Raw genomic sequence first — 21,515 nt, 5'->3', positions numbered from 1 at the left:
TCCCGAAAGATGCCATGCCATCGAGCACATCAATGCAAGCATTCCAAAAGCTGCCATGCAATCAAACACATCATTTTTGCGTTCCAAAAGTTGCCATGCACTCAAACAATTCCAAATGTTTCTATGCACTCATGCAATTCCAAGCGTTGCCATGCAATCAAACATTTTCGGAAGATGCCATTCAATCAAGCACATCGATCCATGCGTTCCAAAAGTTGCCGTGCAATCCAAAAGTTGCCAAGCACACAAGCAATTTCAAAAGTTGCTATGCACTCAAGCACATTAATGTAAGCATCCAAAGAGTTGCCATGCAATCAAGCAATTCCGAAAATTGCCATGCACTCAAACATTTCCGAAAGATACCATATGCAACCAAGCACATCAATCCATGCATTCCAAAAGTTGCCGTGCAATCCAAAAGTTGCCAAGCACTCAAGCACATCAATGCAAGGATTCCGAAATTAGCCAATCAATCCAGAAGATGGCATGCACTGAAGCACATCAATCCATGCATTCAGAAAGTTACCATCCACTCCAACACATACACTTTCCAAAAGCGGTCGGGACCGAGGCTCTTACACGAAATAAGAAACTAATATATTCGATTCGTTTGCCTCACTCAAACAATAGAAAGCTACGTAACGTGTGAGATACGCGATAACGCTGTTAATCAAAGACCACTTATAAATTCAACCAAACGACATTTATATAACACTCTCCCTCTCCTTCCCTGGTGATTACTTTCTTCAAATACACAAGCGTCAACAGCAACAACACAGACTTAAATATAAATCTACAACAGTAACGTGGACTCAGTCCAAGGCTTCGTAATTAATTACAAGGTGTAACTGATCGTGCGAAAGGAGAGTAATGAGTTATAGCTGTGAGCGTAGGCGTGTAACCATCTTAGTTTGTCCTCCCCCAAAGTCTGCCGTACCCGTCTTAGTTTGCCCTCCCCCTAAGTCTGCCGTACCCATCTTAGTTTTTCCTCCCCCAAAATCTGCCGTACCCATCTTATTTTGTCCTCCCCCAAAGTCGCCCGCCGGTATAAACGATACAAGTTTTGACATGTTTAATCGAAAATAAATCAAGGATAAATGGTTTCGTTTCGTTAACGGGGTAAAGCTTAAAACGGTTGAGTTTTAATATTGGTGTCCTCGCTGAAAATATGGATTGACTACAACAGCAATTCAATTAGGGAGGCTTCATTCGAGTTCACTGGTATTTTGTAATACGATCGTGTATATTTTTGGTAAAATTCTGTCCCGTGCATAGTGTTTACAGTTCAATTCGACCACCATTCATATATTGACATGTTAAAACGTTCTCGGGGATTTGTGATATTTTAAGTATTAAAATTGAGGACAGGTCAGAACGAAGCGACAATACGTAATGAGGGCTTGTATTTACCAGTACAAACCTATACGAGGCTTTAATATGTTTATTGTAAGGCGGTTCTAAGCAATATGCACGCACGTGGAAATAAAGTGACCCCTCAAAAGACCGCGTCGGGTATTGTACCATATATTTGTTTTGTTGAACTTTATGTACTAAAATCTACGATATATATAGTTTATCCAACTACTATTAAATATTAAAAAACACTTTAAGGGTGTATCACGGAAATAACCGATGTTTTTACTTCAATTAGAATTGAAGTCTACAGTATTTTTGGAATACATGTAGGATTTAAAACAAGGTATGTGGAAAATGAGAATCTGGTTTTTATTCTGCTTTGGTCGCTGGTTTTTTTCGTTTAAGGTTTTGGACATTTTTATGTCGTGAATAATCACTTATTCAAAACCTATTATTTTATCGTTCTGTTATTCAGACTTGGGAAGAGAGAGTGAGAGGAGAGGAGAGAGTGAGAGAGAGGAGAGAGAAAGAGAAAGACAGAAATGGATATGGGTGAATTATAAAATCAGCTGTAGAATTATCAATTATCATATTGTGTTTGTTGCCCCTATAAGTACCACGTCAGTAGCAGCAGCAGTAGCAGCAGCAGCAACATCTGCGAATTCAAAACTGCGGCGTGAGAGAGTGACTGAGAGAGGACCCATCTGAACTATAGTGGGAGATAATTTGAGATTTCACAGGGAATAAAATACAAAGTAAGGTAAGGCAAAAAATACATTTCAACTTTTGTTGATGTGTACTATCAATAGTAGGAGAATTTTAGATAACTTTTATATATGAAATCGGACCCCAAGTGATTAAGTCTCATCGTTGATTCATTGAATAAGTTAATACTCTTTCTGTGAAAGAGGATTAACTTATACTTTACTTCCGAAGTTAATTATTTAAATTTTCATCTTAAAAAAACTAAAAAAGAACCTTTGCTCCGCGATGACAGGGCTCTTTTCGAAATCATCCTTTAAATGTAAAAAAAATAGACATAAAATTTCCACGATTATGACAAATTCGCTTAAATATTTCATTTCGGGGGATACCTAACAGCTCACGTGTCATCCCTATTTTAGGCTGACAATTCTCGTGTTTGTTGCTCAGACGTTGGTTAAGAGTTAACCAGTCGATAGTCGACAAAACTACAATTCAAACTAAATTGTTATTGTTGTGGTATTGGACCCAGTATTGGACCCAGTAATGAACTCCTAGTAAACCCTCAAGTTGATACAACAAGCATATTGTTAGCAATAATAAAATTCGTGGACCAATTGGGCGATTGCTTTACTAAATATTCATCAAAAATACAAAATACAGCTTGAGTGTTGTGAGTTTAGAGTTAACTCTGGACTGAAACCTGTTATTTTTCGGTAATAACTCAATAACTAGGTGCATCTTAAATACACTTGATAGAAGCAATAATTGATTTGACACAAATGCCAAATCGCGGTTTCTTGCTTTCAATAATTGACAATTTCACACGTCGTAGAAATTATTTAACACCTATTTCAAACTGTTTAATCGACACCTTCATAGATTGCATCTCGTTATTTCTAAATTGCGAAATCATGTGGATCTAATTTGACTCTGGACCCAGTTCCACAGTTATGTGGGTTTAATTTAACTCTGGATCCAGTAGTTCCACAGTTGTATGGGTTTAATTTGACTCTGGATCCAGTAGTTCCACAGTTATGTGGGCTTAATTTGATTCTGGATCCAGTTCTACAGTTGCGTGGGTTTAATTCGACACTGGGATTGAGTTCCACGGTTGTGTGGGTTAAATTTGACTCTGGGTCCAGTTTCTAACCAAAACGTCCCATTCCCTGGTAGTTACGGCTTTGTTACGAGTTTATTAATCTTACCCCGGCCCTATTCACATTATAGTTATGGCCTTTTTACGGGTCTATTAATCTTACCCCGGCCCTATCCACATAGTTACGGCCTATAATTTAACTGTTGACTCAGTTCCGACACAATGTTTTGTGGATTTAATCTCATTTTCGAGATGTGCTTCACTACAACAATCACTATTATACCCGTGGTTACAGCGTTTGTTTGCACAACAAAACACATTATCTAATTATATACTCAATTATTGAATCGATACACGACGTAATTCATAAACCAGAGAGCAGGAATCACTATCATATCATATTGCAACATAGCGAACCGACGAGTTTTGGAAAATAAGGCAAAAAATTGATACCTCGTCTCTAATTTCTGCTGAGTTTAAAAGTTGACCCGACAGGCCGCCTATCTACCCTGTACATTATACTTTTTTGGAATCGTGATCAATTTTACCATAACAGACCCGGTCGCTATAGAAATGAATTGTTTACAAATTTTATCATATTTCACAAAAATGACCCGGCCGCTGCGGAAAAACAAGTTATCATTTTTGTTTAGCTTAAGGCTGTCTTTATAAATCCTATACTTGGATAAAACTGATAAGGCTCTCCCGAGTATAGATAGATACACATTTAACTACTCGTACACCTTCCAGACGCACGCGTTTGACTGTGGCAACTAAATTATTTGAACCAAGATACCACCAAGAGTTTTATGGCTCTCGAGCTTTTGCGGTGGTAGCTCTCCGCCTTTGGAATGCTTTGCCACAGTCGATGCTCGATCTATCTTCCCTTAAGTTTTATTTCGCAATTGAAAACTTGAAAAAATGGAAAATAAATGATCTTTATCTTAAGAATGCTTTGCCACAGTCTTATCGTCCCTTATTAGTTCGCAATTGAAAACTCACCTATTCAATGAGCGCTACAAATGATTTTTATCTGATGCAACTGTTTGAATTCTATTTAATTGAGTAATATTTTATATATCTGTCAATTGTCTTATGTTTTGTGAATTTGTAAAATCTGTTGGAGATGTTTTATGTAATGGACTGTAAATAAATATCATTACTATTATCATCGTATTATAGATACTTCCTATAAAAATCTCGTCCTTATAGATCCCTCTCTGACGTCATCAGATTTAATTGATACAGTGATACATAGATACTGCCAGAAAAAGATGACCGCCTTCATAAATCCCCTAATGTCTTCCGTGTTTTCGTCAACAATACTGCCGGTTGCAACAGTATACAGCGTTGCAACAATGAAACGTAGCCGAATTATTGATCAAAATGCTTGTTGAACGTTGGTAAGGACTGGCATTATATCGCCACCAACTGGCTTAACCGAAACCGCAATCCTGGATTAATTTCTACTCCCTGATAAATCCCTTCATCATTTAACATCGTAGTAGCCCCCGGGCGAGGTGGATTAGTTACCCGCGGATTAAAACAAAGAGAATCAAACGCAAACACCTGGGAGGGTTTTATCGATGGGGTATTTTACGGGAGGGAAGACGTTGAGCGTTGGCGTTTAAAACGTTGAGTGACGTTAAATTTCGAAAATGACGACTTCATTACGCTTTCCACACTTTTATAGAGTTTTATAGATACAATATATATAATAACCATAGTCACTATAAGACCCTTTGAGGATAATTTGAAATATATATAAAATATATATAATGTTCAGCCAGAGTCACTATCCCTATAAATAATTAGAAATTTCATCTCTACCTAATCACTAATAATTTATTTGTAATTACTCGGCTCCCGCTGCGTATCAACTCCTGGCTCCTCTATAGATACTTTTATTTCTACATTGACTGTATCCATTTACCTAATGAAGTTAGTACCAGTACCGAAAACTCATAATTTCTAATAATATCAGTTGACCTCCTAACAGTACTAGAAGTACAACCTGTTCACTCATTTGATGAAGCTACATTCTATATGCCAGAAGAATAAGCTCGTCGATTCAGTAAAATTGCGATCATTTACTAATAATAACGACATTTTCAAAACAACTTCATATTTCATGAAGACTTGGACACTCCCTCCTTTCACGAGGAGTGTCGACGACCACTTTCCAGTCCGCATCAGAAAAAAAACCATCATCAGTAATTGACGAAGTTACTGATAACTGACGACTTTTCATTATCTATAACTTCATATTTCAGGAAAGCATATATTCGACCACTCCCTTTATTATTCTCTGTCCGGATCAAAATAACGATATTAACTAAACTAATTGACCCCGCGCTTTCATCCCAAAAATGCCGAAGGCTTACAAAAATAACTTCATCAAAGTCGGTTACAATACTACCGGTTACAACAATAACTTCGTCAAAGTCATCAGGCGTCATACAGCGGTGTATCAGAGCTAAAACAATTCCTAAAACAATAAAAAGCAACGCTTGCTAAAAATAATGGAATCAACTCAAAAAATACGTTTCGGGGAAGAGATAAAAAGGCAGCAGCCGAAACGTGTATTATTCTGATTAGCGTAGACGTTACCGGGGGACACGACGTAACAGTTACGAGCAACGAGCGTCGTCGCGTGGGAACAGAAATTTAATTTACCAATAACAAAACAGACACGATCTATCACTACAAATATCTATCCCCATCTATCACTCCAAATATCACTCCAAATATCTATCTCAATCTATCACTCCAAATATCACTTTAAATATCACTCTAAATATCATTATAAATATCCATCATCAATTTTTATATGTAGATGAAAAGTAATATCTTCATACATATATAAAGTTATGAAAGTTGTGATGTTCTATTGGGAATGGCACCAAAGTGTCTGATGCTATAAAACATAACATTCCTAGGAACTTGGGGAAAACGGGTTCCACAGAAGAGATGTTCAGCTATTTGACTATTTACCTTCCCAGGACAACCCTACGAGCATGGATTCTATTGGCAATGTTCACTTTTGGAACTACACCATTTGGCTGATCAAGACACCTTTATCGAATTCCATTGCAATACTCATTTTTGGAAGTACACCAAATTGGCTGCCAAAGACAATCTAATGTATTGGCGATGTCCATTTTTGGAACTACATCATTTGGCTGCCAAAGGCAACCTAACAAATTCTATTGGCAATGTCGGTTTTTGGAACTAGACTACCCAAGACAAACTAGTAAGAACTCCATTGGCAATACGCAATTAGGAATTCAATCTTGGACCACAAAGCATCCAAGACCTTCCTTGAACTAATATTCACCACCTCAAGTTGGCCAAACAGATAGACTGTTAGAAAAAAACAATATTTTTTATCATAAAAAATTATCGATTGATTAATTAGGTTTTTACCGTTATAAAACGGCCATACAACACGCATGCGCAGTATATTATCGGTGACAAATACAGATCAGGCTGAAGGAAATATATAAAATGTTTTTTGTTATCGATTGAAGTAGCTCATTTGTAAAACTCTTGTCAGCTTCCACCCCCTTCCCTCCGTGTCGTCTGCCAACGACTCAACAGCAGAAATAAAATGAATTAATAATCCCAGCCATCATCAAAGGCAGCCTCTTAATGGCTTTTGTCTCGTCACGCAACTGAAATGGAAAATTATTAGGCGAAAAAACAACTAAATTTCTGACTATGAAAATATCGTGACTAGAACAAAAAGAAGAAATTTCATTGTCACCAGAAAACTCATGGGAAAGGTTTAGACTTCTTTTTATTAGATTCCAATTTTTAATCGTCACTGGTCAATTGCAAATGAACTACAAACACCAGACATTGGACATTTTATCGGCACAGTTTCAAAAACTGATCGTCCACACTTCACATGTGTTCAGCGCTTCACCTGAGACATTTTTTATTGAAAATGTACAACAAACACCAGATATTAGATATTTTATCAGTTCACTTCACTGTCTACGGGTGGTTCTGGGCTGCATGAAATAAACGAGTAAAGTATCTTAATTCACTTGGGGTCACCAAAAAACTTATCATTAAAATAATGGCCACATAGTTATATCAGGAAAGTGTGATCACTTACGTCCAAGGAGCCAAAACTGGGCCCCAATGAGACTATAACCTGGTAATATGGAGGCCAAAGCAAACCTGGATAGTCAGGGGAACTAGCTCAGATGGTAGAGCGCTCGCTTAGCATGCGAGAGGTACCGGGATCGATGCCCGGGTTCTCCATACACCTTTTTGGTCAAACCCCGACATTTGTGAGGACGGACGACCATGAGACTAACCCTATGTTTCATGATATGGGAACTAGCTCAGATAGTAGAGCGCTCGCTTTGCATGCGAGAGGTACCGGGATCGATGCCCGGGTCCTCCATAGAATAATATTTTTGTCAAAAAAGAGTCTACCTGCTGTCCTAGCAGGTGAACTAGCTCGACTGATATTAACTGATAAATCCAAGTTCCGCAGTATTAAACTGTGTGTATACGGATTACTAGTATAAACACACAAATGACCCTCTCTCCAATCCTCTCCCTCATTCAATCTCTCCCTCTCTCTTTCCAATTAATGAATTGATGACCAAATGGCAATAAAACAGAAATTACTTCTACTAACGGATCGTTTCCCTTTCCGCGATACCCACCATCACCACCGACAGCCACTTCATCGGTATATAAGCTTATAGCCGTAGCATAGAACTGATGCCGTTACGTCCAAGGAGCCAAAACTGGGCCCCAATGAGACTGTAACCTGCCCTAAGGAGCTAAAGTTTGCCCAAAGGAGAAGGGACCAAAATGGACGCCAATAAGACCTCTCCCGATATGGGCTAGAGTTTGCCCGTAGGAGCCAATGTTTGGCCCCAATGAGACAATAACCTGCCCAAATGAGCTACTAGACTTTGCCCTACAAGAGTTCGACACCAATAAGACTTTGCCGATACGAGTTTGCTCGGAAGGAGCCAATGTTTGGCCCCAATGAGACAATAACCTGCCCAAATGAGCTACTAGACTTTGCCCTACAAGAGTTCGACGCCAATAAGACTTTGCCGATACGAGTTTGCCCGAAGGAACCTATGTTGGGCCCAATGAAACTAAAACCTGTCCCGATGAGCTAGATTATCTGGTTGATTATAAGGTGCAGCGATCTCTCGTATAGGGTTTATAGCCGTTATATATAGTACTGTCCGATCCCTCGGCGTCAAACGTACATCAATTATCAACATATACAGATTCGTGTTGTACATTATCGCTACATTTCACAGAAAGTTCAAACGATGATTTATTTGACAACAATTGATGAAATATGAACGATTAGGCTCCATTAGTACATAGCCTGATAGCCATCTATATCAGTGAGTGATTGGGAGAGTGGGAATACTGTTCATAATCGGCCCCTAATCACTAAGTCGTAAAAATTATAATAATGATAATGTTAAGTGCTGCGTATATTTACTATTAAATAAGATATATATATGTGTGTATGGTAGATACGATAGAATAGAAGTCCCACAATAATTTTTCGGCGAAAGATTGAACGTTCTTGAATGAAAGTATCTTTGAGCAGCAATTCGTCTTTCAATAGAAATCTACTAAATACAAAACCGTGTGGAACCAAATACAAACATGGGTTATTCTATTGCCGGGTTTAAACAACGTGGATCCAAATACAAACTAAGCCCGCCGACCAAAAACATCGGACCACGCCCGAGCCAAATGTTAGCACCAAATGTTAGCGAAAATGACCCACATCGCTTTGTTTGAGCACTGTTTAGTATCGAGTGAGTGGTTTGCGTGTGAACGCACTCTCTAATTAGGCACGGGCCAAATTTGGCTCGAGCCTGATCCGAGCCAATTAATCCTTATCTACGATGGTTTATATAAATTGCTCTGTGTTCACGACGAGAAAGTAGCCTCACTAATAAATCTATCAACCCATTTTATTTATTTTGTTAGAGCACTTTATGTCCTAACGAACAGATTTGAGTTAAGAAATCTATCTATGACTATATCTAAAACGTCAACTTTATCAGTAACAAAATGAGTACTTTATCTTTGGGTCACCTGAGTAGTGACCAACATGGACACAGGTCATAGTCAGGTCAATTCCGTGACACACATCGTCAAAACATCGAAGGGGAACTAGCTCAGATGGTAGAGCGCTCGCTTAGCATGCGAGAGGTACCGGGATCGATGCCCGGGTTCTCCAAGACTTTTTGCTTTCTCAGTAGATTCTTTTTCGATTTCCATAAATCGTCGTAAGATATTATTTCCTAACACATTATCCCAAACCCCATACAATTTATCCTTGCTCCTGGATATTCTTGAACCGAATTTTAGCAGTGCCTCTCCCTCTCTCCTTCTCTCATCCTCTCTTCTTTCGAGTCTAGTCAAACTCTAAAACGTGTATTTTAATTGGTACAGAAATCTGCACTGGCCAAATATCTGTTATTAATATTCCCGTAGGGGTCACACTTGGAATATTTCAATCGTTAGAGCAAGGAATTAGTATGACTGTTGGGACCTCGTGGGCAGTCTACACTTAGAGGTATCCCTTAAGGGACTGCGTAAAGGCGTGGAGGACGAAGGACAATAAATTAGGCTATATATAGATATAGATGTCCAGAAATCAGGGTGGGTGAAAGACAATTACATAATGATGTCCATAAATCAGTGCGCAGGTTCACTCTTAGAGAGATTGGAAGGAATCTCTCGATATATTTATATTGGTATAATTGGATCTATGGGGTTCCAGGGCGTTAATTAGTTATAGATTAATTAGCTCATTCCTGATGGATCCCCTATGGATTCCTAACGCGATAGGAGTCACCTGAATTTATCATTCATCACCGAATTATAGCTTGGATTACTAAGTGACCCTTTAGATATCTCTGTTGTGACCTGGTTAAGGGTGATTATATCAAAGAGTGAGGTATCCAAGATATGTAATTTATCTGACGGTTCACTTACTCGGAAACTAATCTTCTTATGAAATACCGTTCAGCCATATTGATCCACAATGAGACTACGGTGCAAAGTCCATACCTAACGTGCTAACGTCGTTAATTATGAACGAAACAATTCTTAAGAAAAATTATTAAAAATAAGAATTATTATTCTTATGACTGTTAATGTTATCGTTATCATTACTAGCATTATCATTATCGATTTTCTACTTTATTGGTGAACTTTTCGAAAAACTATTCTCAAATTCCTTTCATTTCTATCATTTCAGATATTGCGACTGCTCCGACACTAGCGAAACAATGAAAGCGACAAGATACTTCGTGCTCTACCTGGTGGTCTTATTAGGAATTATTCTCACTGTTTTCGCGAATAAACGATACGTTTTCGAAGGTAACTGTTTACTAAATCGTCGCGTCAGGTTCGAATCCCAGAGACTGTCACGTTTTCACGCTTATTTTGAATGGATTGAGTTGCTGTGCCTAAAATCGGTTATCGCTACCTTGCGGCTATATTTACTAGACCGTCAAATCGGGTTCGAATCCCCAAAAAAACGTTACGTATTTCCATTTATTTAAAATGGTGCACAGCCGAAGACCCGTTAATACTGAGCTTTGTAGCTTTTTTATTAAAATAGTCAATTTATTTGCAAAAACACGTAATATGTTCGTCATAAAATTCCCTTTTTCGTGACGTCATACAATGCATCCTGACATTTTATCTTTCAGACGACGAGGATGATGCAATTCAAACGGGACGGCTACAAGAAAAACGAGGCTATAAACATTGGTAATTTACGCAACAATAATAACCGTTTTTGTCTCCACCCACACGAAAATTGTTTCCATTCAAATGTTCAAACCTTCTCCCTTCACTTTCGCTCCTCTTTTGCCGTAATTCACTCAACAATAATAGCCGATTTTCGTCAATCGATAGAAAATTCTTATCTTTCAAATTTCAAATCCATTTTCTATCTCACGCCCTATTATGCAACTACTTGTAATTTTAATACACCATATCTCCCTACACATCCTACCACACACAAAATAATTCATATTTTTCATTTTACAAAATTATGAATTATAAATCTATCCGCTGTTGTACCCGTGTTGTCTACGTGTATTGTGTAAAATGTGTAATTTTTCCAGGGACGAAAAAGAACCAACCAAACGCAGAGGTTCTGAAAGGTAAGGCGTAAAGGTTCTTTTTCCCTACGATACGAAGGGTCTTTGGTACCGAGTTAGGTTCAAGTAAACCCGTTAGATCAAGTGACTAAGCCATACTTAAGCCTAGGTTACTCACAAAGTGGTTTCTCTATTTTTTCAGGCTCGATAAAATAATGAACGACCAGTGGCGCCGCCTGGGAACGATGTGTTCGTCTCACTGGAAGTGCGAACCGAATCGCTGTAACCTAGCGACGAAACGTTGCTGCGCACCGCACGGTTTCGTGTGCCGTAACGACGACGATTGTTGCAGTAAACGACACGTCTGCGACCGTCAATATAACATAGCAGTGTGCCGTAATCCCTACCGATAGACACGCGCGCGCCATCTAGCGTCGATTCGATCAGAAACTAACTCCTCGTCGACCGAACGATTTACGAAACTAATTATTAAGTTTTTCCCAAATTGAAAGGAACACGGCGATAAAGTAACTACAGCGCACGCGTCGTGTTACCACAACATTACACCGCGCACACAAGAGAAAAGTGATAATAATCGGTTCAGATATCACATCGGATTCTTATTCAACGATATCGATAGTATGAAAAGTTCTTTCAACCCGAAAAGGAAGTTGAATCTTAACTTAAACGAAAAAGTTACAACAACGATAAAGCCTTCAACGGAAATACTAGCAACGGATTATCTACAACTAAAGCTAGATAGAAAATGGCGGCTGGTTACCCGGCGGATATTCACCGCCATTACTGACTGAACTCGGCTTATAAGATTTTGAATTTCAAATTAAACGGTTTTCAAAAGACGGTTTCGTCTCTCAAGAAGTATTTGAATTTTATAAAATCCCGAATATTTTCAGTATTTCAGCATCTATTACGCTCTATGGTCAGAATAGGGATATGATTTAACATTTTGTTGTAAATTATTGAATTGAATGTTATTATAATTTTTGGAACCAACGAGAAATAGAATATATTATTTTACAATCGTACGAAATAAAACTATAAAATATATATTCTGTTATTATTGTCTGTACAAAAATTAGTTCGTTTTGTTGTCTCGGTAACCGATTTTAAAAATTATCGATTCCCATTGTTGTCCCGTTAGTGAAATGGTTATAATGTATTAGTTTGTGTTTATCGATTAGATGGTGTAAACATATATGGTGATATGAGATACAAGTGCAATGCGTACGCGTATAGATGGCGCACGCGTCACTGACATAAGGTGCGTGATATTCCTGTATATGGAGTTCTACAAGAGGCCAGGTTTATAGACGTGTTTTAACTTAACTCAGATATATTCACTCCGTCGATAAGGCCTATATGAAATAAGTTGATTTAAGTTAAAACTGGTCTATAGAACCAGTTTCTCTGGCAGAACAAAACCTTCGTCAACAAAGAGCAAACAGAAATCCAAAACCTCAGGAGGCTGCGATAGTGTGGGTACCACAACCAATCATTGAACTGAGAGATGTTGGTCACAAGTGACCTGCAAGCAAACTGCCTTGAAGTGTATAACCTTGGAGTATCAATTCAATGATTACTCCAAGGTATAACAACCGAAAGTGTTTAGAGAGGCCATGAGGAGTATGAGAGGCCAGGGGGTTGAGAGAGGCCGGGCAGGGGTAGAGAAAGGCCGAGAGGGGTAGAGAGAGGCCGGGGAGGTTGAGAGACCAGGAGTGGTTGAGAGAGGCCGTGAGGGTAGGGAGGTTGGCGAGGGACTGAAAGGGGTTTAATAGGGGTTAAAAGGAGTCAAATGCTTTGAGGGGTTAGATATTGAGGGGGTTTAAAGAGGCTGCCGGGTGTGTAGGGGAGTTTAAGGGGGCGGGCGTTTAGAGGGTCCGGGATTAGGAGAGGGAGGCCAATAAAAATCACGAAGTCAAAAAGATGTGATCGCACGGGTCAAATCGCTGGTTTTACAATTCGCGCATTCCGATATCGTCTGTTGATTTCCATCACGTTTAGTGTAACTTTTCATCAGTCAGTTTTATTTATGCCTTTTGAGTAGAAAACACACATTTCCTGATAAACCGACCATACCGTGTTATTCGCGCAGCGTGTTTCACAAAAACTTGTCTTTCATTTCATATTTTTTTTTCATTTTATCGCGGACATCTCGTCTTGAAGATCGGGTAAAATATTCCAGGAAGCTTTTTACAATCCAGTAAAACCAAGATTGTGAAAATTGTGCGAAAATTATGTCCTAATAAAATGATGACAAATTGAGGGTAAATCAAACCGACAGCAGAAGTAAAACTACCACCATGACCAATTTTGAAGAAAAAAAAAACCACATTCACTGGCAATGATTGCATGTGGGTGTGATAGGCCTAGTTTACATTTCAGAACGCAATTTTCAAGACAGGATATAAAGAAATTTGAACTAGAGAAATTTATAATCTATGGTCTAGGGTTATTTAGGCCTAAGGCTTAAGTGTACAGGCCTTTAACACTATATACCTAGTGTGACCATATATAGGCCTAGAACTCCCATGATACATTCTGTTTTGTAGGAAGTAGCTGTTGCTATGATACGTAAATATTGAGCAAAATTGAAATTTCGCTCAACAATAATGTATCATAGCAACAGCTACTTCCCCCAAAACAGAGCGTAGGCCTATCGTAGGAAAATTCTAACAATTCTATTGGTTGACAAATAGGAGGCCTACTTAGTGAAAATACAATATGATTTTCTGTTGAACAAAATGCTTAATTTGGAGAACAATAAAACCCTAGAGATCAGACATACCTTCCCTCCTTCAAACAAAACTGCCTTGAAAACAAATAGAAACGTTGAAACATCACAGAAATATCGGTCATTTGTGGAGATATTACAAAGGATTATTTGTGAAATATTACAGTCATTTGTGGAAATATTACAAAGGATTATTTGTGAAATATTACAGTCATTTGTGGAAATATTATTAAGGATTATTTGTTTCGAATTTTGTTTTGTTTTGAGTGTCTTCTTTACTTTTTGTTTGTTTGTTTTATCCGGTTAAAATCTGACCTATAAAAAATATGCTCTATAAAAAACCGTTGAAAAGTGCACGCATATTTAGTACGCTGGATGAATCAAAATTCCACTGTACCTTACAGCAACAGGTCGTTTCTTTCTTTCTTTCTTTCTTTCTAGCTTGCTTGCCCGGTTGCTCGTCTCGACCAATAGGCGGCGTACGTGTCGTCATTGTCGATTCCTAAATTTTATTTCAATTCAAACCAATGATTTCTTCTTTTTTTCTAACAAAATGTTCACAAAATTCGACACAAATCGATTACATGCATTTTAGATTTATTTCACAATTTCGAATCAAAAGCAAAAAAATTCATGCAAGCTAAAACATGCTTTCAAACATATTTCTAAACTGATAAAATAATTTGAATATATAAATCAAGAATTCCTATCATAAACATGCTTTTTAATTAAAGTGTAGCCTAATTAAGTTTAAATGTCATGAAAAAGTAAGAAAATAAATTTCCCGCTTATATTAAAGCTTAAAATGGCTAAATTTTAATTTTTGTCGATTTTGAAAACACTGCAATAGCGATCAATTCGAAAATTTGAGTCTAACTATTTCATGAGACTGGAGCCGGTGCAGGGATTTTATAAATTAAAACAAATATCATACGAAGGATCGAGTCATAAAATAGTATAGGCTTTACACACACACTTGCACTAGCAGAATCGGCTTTTTACCCAAATAGTCATCGAGAATTATAAAATGCTTATTTCACACTGAAAATTTTGGTCGTATTGTAGTAGGACTAAATATTCGATAAATTCAAATTGCTAAGTGGTCAGAATATCAAATGTCTCTGGCGAAAGGTTTGGCCCCAAGAAATTGTGCATCGATGGATCCAGAGATTTAAGCAGATGGGGGCAGGGGTCAAGCGCGCAGTGTTTTTCTGGCAGACGATGGTTAGTTTCATCACTATATATGATTTTTATCACTATCGGAGACCTGTTGGATCCACGTGTAGCTTGTAATTCAGCAGATTCTACTTTATTCAGATTATAGTGTGTTCTTTTTACCAAGATACAATGTGTTCTAATAAGTGCTTTTTCCGATGAACACAAACCTAAATTCCACCAGATGGCGCATTGGCGCTAGACAAGCTGCCCAGATTCACAAAAATAAAGTGTATTAATATAATTTCAAAAAAAAAAATTTGTAAATGCCTATACACCCATGCAGGTGATAAATAAAGGATAAAATGTGTAGACATTTTTAATATTATGTACATGTACACTTCATTCACAAGTATATGTACATTGCATATGTACATAAACATGGTGGCATTGTTCAAAGTACGCCCGACCTGGACATCCAGGTGTTGAAAATTAATACTCTCAAAATTTAACATAGAACAAGAAATGAAATGAATATATGACACTGAAAGTGCACATATGTCGCACTGACCACTGATAAAGGATGGTTTGAAAGGGTTTAGATTAGGCCTGGGGATGTGTATGTGCGGTATTTGACCCTTTAAGAGGGTTTAATTTGAGCCTGGTAATGTTTTTGTATGGTGTTAGACCCTTTAAGAGGGATTAATTTGAGCCTGGTAATATTTGTGTATGGTGTTAGACCCTTTAAGAGGGTTTAATTTGAGCCTGGTAATATTTGTGTATGGTGTTAGACCCTTTAAGAGGGTTTAATTTGAGCCTGGTAATATTTGTGTATGGTGTTAGACCCTTTAAGAGGGATTAATTTGAGCCTGGTAATGTTTTTGTATGGTGTTAGACCCTTTAAGAGGGATTAATTTGAGCCTGGTAATATTTGTGTATGGTGTTAGACCCTTTAAGAGGGATTGAATTGAGCCTGGTAATGTTTTTGTATGGTGTTAGACCCTTTAAGAGGGATTAATTTGAGCCTGGTAATATATCTGTATATGTCTGGTTCTGTTTAGGCCTGGTATTTTGTTTCTGTGGTGCATTTAAGTGGGTTGAAATCAGGCCTAGTAATTTCTCTATAACATGTAGGCCTACTGCATACCCCTTTAGAGGATTTAGACTAAGGCCTGGTGAAATTTCTACATGACCCTCAATATCCATCAATTTAGGCCTGGTAGTGGATAATGTAGGCCCAGTTTAGGTAATATGCTTTAATCAATTAAGAAAGATATCTATCTAGGCCTAAGCGATATTAAGATAGAATACCTTCGATGTAACAGGCCTATCTAGAATAAGGCCTAGTGTTTTTAACACAATCAGACTTAGTTTAGGCTTAGTGGTTTTTATAATCCCTGGCACAGAACCAATGCTAAATTTCAAACGTACAATTGAACATCTAAATATATATGACCCAACTGAGTCTAAAAATTTTCAGAATGCATGAAAGTAGCCTAAGACTGATTTTTCATAATTTTTTTGGGGAGGAGGGACGACCACCAGTAGAGCATTCTCAACTCTGATCCGCCCATGCTGTCTTTTAACACCTATATATAGCTAGGCCTAGCAGCGAAACCCCTTCCAAAATTTTAAGGCCTATAAGCAGTGTGCCTGCGGGGCAGAGATCCTCTTAAAACTATTTCAATTTTCTATACGAGTGATCAGACCGATAATTTAGGCCTCATATTTCATCAGTCTTGCAACCCGAATACCGGTATAAATCACGTGAAGTTTTAATAATGTGTTCGCTGTAGTGCACGACGGCGTGTCGTCTGTCCGGTTTAGCGTGTGTCCGACCCCCTCCTCAAAGTGTTGCAGAGTGTTCGCAAAGTGTTCATCACCAAGTGTTTGAAGTGTTAAAAATAAAACGTCCGCGTGAAGGCCACCATCAGTAGGCCTACTACCTGTACATGCATCACCCAGTACAAGACGTGCTTGCACCAAAACCAACACCGCGAATATAAAAAATATCGATATTGTCTAAAAAGTACCTCCTCCATACACACGCGGTATGATCTCTCGCTTGCCGCTGCTGTTCCGGGGCTTCCCCGCGCGTCGAAATCGCTGCGATTCAGTCGAAGAAACAACATTATATCAGCATTCAGTTTAACGAGTGATCATCTGAGCTACACGACGAAGTCTCCGGGTTTTTTCCATTACTTGACCGTTACTATGGTTACAGGGATTTCCGGAGGAACTTCCAGGTCAAACTCAGTTCTTAAAAATATTCCATCCCGAAATCGACGTCAAATTAAGTTTCTAAAAATATAGATTATTTTATTTCATTATTATTATCATATTATGTTTCTGTTTTGAATTCAAGTCCTACGATTAGAAATTTCAAACACCCTAACCTTAAGCGAAGAATGGGTCCCCGAATTCGCTAAGAGCTAAAATGTTAGGCTCTTAACGTTTTCTTTTTTAAATCCAGATCAGAATCACGAATCACGAATTTATCCTGAATTTATTTCTAGAGATCATTTTTTTGTTTTGAATTCAAGTCCCTACGATTAGAAATTTCAAACACCCTTTAACCTCCCGCGAAGAATGGGTCCCCGAATTAAGAGCTAAAATTCTAGGGTCTTAACGTTTTTCTAATTCAGATCAGAATCACGAATTCCGAATTCATTCGTTTCTAGAAATCAATTTTTGTGTGAAAATTGTTTCTTATTTTTTCAACTGGGAATAGACCCGGCCCGTGGAGCGCGGTGGGTGGGTAACACTACTTACCTTTTTTCCTCTGAAATCCTGAGAGCCCGCATCCGAAATCGCCGTTCCGTTCACAATCGTTATCCATCCGTGACTTCCGTAAACAAATCCGAGCCTAGCGTGTGCGCTTTACCAGTTCAAATAAATCTAATTAACTTTCTAACTAATAACAATAATTAACTCCTTATTTAAGCGGACTAATTAACGTTTTAACCCGGATGTACTTAGACGCCATTTTCTTTACGACAAGGCCTAAATCAATGTCCTTAGATTAATAGCATCACCGCGAAATAGCAGAAAAACAGCTGATAATGTCTATACGAAATTCACTTTTCCGTAAACCGCTAATATCTAATATCGTAAGCGAGATATCGAGTTGAAATATCAAATGATTCGCGCCGAAAATAAGCACTGGAAAGTTGCACACTATCATTACCTATGTAGGCCAACAGCGCGTCGAGTATAACTTTCCATCCACAAGGCGCTAAATTTGAACGCTTCAAAATGCTTCGAATACCAGCGCAATTTAGCGGCCTAATCCGTTAATCTTAATCTCAAGCCTAATCAGTATGAATTAATATATTAATACAGATATTTATACTTATTAATCGCTAATGGTGTAAGAGATGTTGAGATGAACTCGCGCTCGGTGGCTGGACTGGCTTGACACGCATGATCAGCTGATACATGTCTCCATGTACGGGATGAACCCGACAGGTAACTATACACTGTACTAACAATATATAAGGCTAGAAAAAATTGATACTTTGTTTCTCTTATTTCTGTTGAGCTTAAAACTTGACCCGGCCGGCCGCCTATCTGAACATTACTTTTCTTAAAAATTATGATCGATTCTACCATAACAGACCCGGCAGTTATAGAAATGGCGAACTGATAAATTTGGCATTGCACTTTACGAAAAAAACCCCGGTCGATTTGGAGAAACGAAGTGTCGTATTTATAGCCTCAGCACGTAGACAATTGTCTAGACAAAGTATCGGATTTCTAGGACAGCGCGGCCAATCGCCAGAGCTCGCATCAACTATTATAGGCCTATCTCAAATTCTTAACTACCATGTCATATATAATGCGTTCGTGTCCGTAGCGTGTAAGGGGTTCATGACGTACTGGGGGTGGGGGGTTACAATTAACCTACAAAATCTAGCAAATATCCGTTTTCAAAAGTAAATTGCTTTATTTCCATAAGAATATATTTTTACCCACTACACGACTGTAGGGTCCCTGGGCAAGATACTTATCCTCATTGCCTCTCTTCAACCATCCTCGCTTGCCAGGGGTCCGGTATCGCTCCCCGAACTCGCGTCCAGTTAGCTTATTGTAAGTTCGAATCATTTGACGCGTTAAATAAGATGCTCTTCACCCCCAGGGAGTAGATGGGTACCTGGCCTGATAAATTACTCCTGAGTGCTACAGTCGTTATAATGTTGGCTTTATTTTTGATAAATTTCAACAAGGCATCAATACATTTGTGTACAATTTTTCAAAATAAAAATTCTAATCTTAAGCCTTCGTTAAATATAGTTTTACTACAAGTAGGGCATCAACACATTGTTTGCCAATTTTGCAAAATCCTGAACTGTAGGCTTTATCTTTAATACATTTTAAATACAATAATGCATAAACACATTTGCGTACAATTTTCTAAATAAAGAGTCTACACTTAAGGCTAAACAAAAATGATACCTTGTTTCTCCGCAGCGGCCGGGTCATTTTTGTAAAATATGATAAAATTTATAAACAGTTCATTTCTATAGCGGCCGGGTCTGTTATGGTAAAATTGATCACGATTTTTAAAAAAAGTAATGTATAGGGTAGATAGGCGGCCGGCCGGGTCAACATTTAAGCTCAGCAGAGCGGAGAAACAAGGTATCAATTTTTTTTAGCCTAAGCTTTCATTTCAAATACATTTTTCCTACAATATGGTAGAATACATTTCAACTACAGTTAAGTAGGGCATCAACACATTTTTGCGCTACATCAAAATAAAAATCCTGAACCATGGGCTTCATTTTTAATACATTTAACTAGGCTTTTACAGCAAACGACATGCTTAATTTCTTTTTAATACAATACAATTTAACTATTTATCAACCCATTTTTGTTTGAGTGTACAATATAATAAAAATCCTTTATATATCTAGGATTTGTTACTGATATACATTTGTGTACATTTTAAATGCAATGTTTTTATATATGCGTTACATCATCCAGTTCCAAAGTAGTTCCGGATCCTGAGTGCGGAGTTAACTCAAACTCTCAACTGTGGAACTGGGTCCTGAGTTCAGAGTTAACTCAAACTCTCAACTGTGGAACTGGGTCCTGAGTTCAGAGTTAACTCAAACTCTCAACTGTGGAACTGGGTCCTGAGTTAACTCAAACTCTCAACTGTGGAACTGGATCCTGAGTTCAGAGTTAACTCAAACTCTCAACTGTGGAACTGGGTCCTGAGTTAACTCAAACTCTCAACTGTGGAACTGGATCCTGAGTTCAGAGTTAACTCAAACTCTCAACTGTGGAACTGGGTCCTGAGTTAACTCAAACTCTCAACTGTGGAACTGGGTCCTGAGTTCGGAGTTAACTCAAACTCTCAACTGTGGAACTGGATCCTGAGTGCGGAGTTAACTCAAACTCTCAACTGTGGAACTGGATCCTGAGTTCAGAGTTAACTCAAACTCTCAACTGTGGAACTGGGTCCTGAGTTAACTCAAACTCTCAACTGTGGAACTGGGTCCTGAGTTCGGAGTTAACTCAAACTCTCAACTGTGGAACTGGATCCTGAGTTCGGAGTTAACTCAAACTCTCAACTGTGGAACTGGATCCTGAGTGCGGAGTTAACTCAAACTCTCAACTGTGGAACTGGATCCTGAGTGCGGAGTTAACTCAAACTCTCAACTGTGGATCTGGATCCTGAGTGCGGAGTTAACTCAAACTCTCAACTGTGGAACTGGATCCTGAGTTCAGAGTTAACTCAAACTCTCAACTGTGGAACTGGGTCCTGAGTTAACTCAAACTCTCAACTGTGGAACTGGGTCCTGAGTTCGGAGTTAACTCAAACTCTCAACTGTGGAACTGGATCCTGAGTTCGGAGTTAACTCAAACTCTCAACTGTGGAACTGGATCCTGAGTGCGGAGTTAACTCAAACTCTCAACTGTGGAACTGGATCCTGAGTGCGGAGTTAACTCAAACTCTCAACTGTGGATCTGGATCCTGAGTGCGGAGTTAACTCAAACTCTCAACTGTGGAACTGGATCCTGAGTGCGGAGTTAACTCAAACTCTCAACTGTGGAACTGGATCCTGAGTGCGGAGTTAACTCAAACTCTCAACTGTGGAACTGGATCCTGAGTTCGGAGTTTACAATAACAATTAAAATCGAGAATTTTAGCGTTTAGTTTGAATAAATTTTGATAATTATTTTTTGAGAGGATGTGCGCTGCCTCATCACCATATCGGGGCTTGACTGGTTGCCGGTCAATTCAGTTTAATAATCGATATTAATTCAAATCCAAAATAACATACTTCAGATCCTGAATAATATATCATTAATTGTCGAC

General features: G+C 38.4%; 1 protein-coding gene and 2 non-coding genes across 5 annotated transcripts; all 3 read left to right on the top strand.

The window, feature by feature from the left end:
- Positions 1-1,968: 1,968 nt before the first annotated feature.
- On the top strand, positions 1,969-12,329 carry LOC141914071 (uncharacterized). 3 transcript variants are annotated; one of them, XM_074805346.1, is made up of 5 exons: positions 1,969-2,111; positions 10,431-10,552; positions 10,888-10,948; positions 11,308-11,346; positions 11,486-12,329. In XM_074805346.1, exons 2-5 carry the CDS (start codon positions 10,462-10,464, stop codon positions 11,694-11,696), a joined length of 402 nt encoding a protein of 133 aa, XP_074661447.1. In that variant the 5' UTR covers positions 1,969-2,111; positions 10,431-10,461; the 3' UTR covers positions 11,697-12,329. The 3 variants fall into 3 exon arrangements, with proteins under 3 accessions (XP_074661447.1, XP_074661446.1, XP_074661448.1); XM_074805345.1 differs by having other exon boundaries at positions 1,969-2,116; XM_074805347.1 differs by lacking the exon at positions 11,308-11,346 and having other exon boundaries at positions 1,969-2,116.
- On the top strand, positions 7,357-7,429 carry Trnaa-agc (transfer RNA alanine (anticodon AGC)). Its single transcript has one exon. It is a non-coding gene; the product is annotated as a tRNA-Ala (tRNA).
- Trnaa-agc (transfer RNA alanine (anticodon AGC)) lies at positions 9,332-9,404 on the top strand. The gene has a single exon. It is a non-coding gene; the product is annotated as a tRNA-Ala (tRNA).
- Positions 12,330-21,515: the final 9,186 nt, after the last annotated feature.

The sequence above is a fragment of the Tubulanus polymorphus genome, chromosome 12, assembly GCF_964204645.1.
Source record: "Tubulanus polymorphus chromosome 12, tnTubPoly1.2, whole genome shotgun sequence".
In the NCBI taxonomy this organism is placed as follows: Eukaryota; Metazoa; Nemertea; class Palaeonemertea; order Tubulaniformes; family Tubulanidae; genus Tubulanus; species Tubulanus polymorphus.
The sequence above is the reverse complement of the archived record's forward strand: the minus strand, read 5'-3'. Positions and strand labels throughout refer to the sequence as shown.

What these genes read in the sequence shown, in the direction of transcription:
- LOC141914071 (XM_074805346.1), top strand. Translation starts at nt 10,462, where the DNA reads ATGAAAGCGACAAGATACTTCGTGCTCTACCTGGTGGTCTTATTAGGA. An exon ending in TAAACGATACGTTTTCGAAG is followed by an intron (nt 10,553 to 10,887) that starts GTAACTGTTTAC and finishes TTTATCTTTCAG; the next exon opens with ACGACGAGGATGATGCAATT. An exon ending in AAACGAGGCTATAAACATTG is followed by an intron (nt 10,949 to 11,307) that starts GTAATTTACGCA and finishes TAATTTTTCCAG; the next exon opens with GGACGAAAAAGAACCAACCA.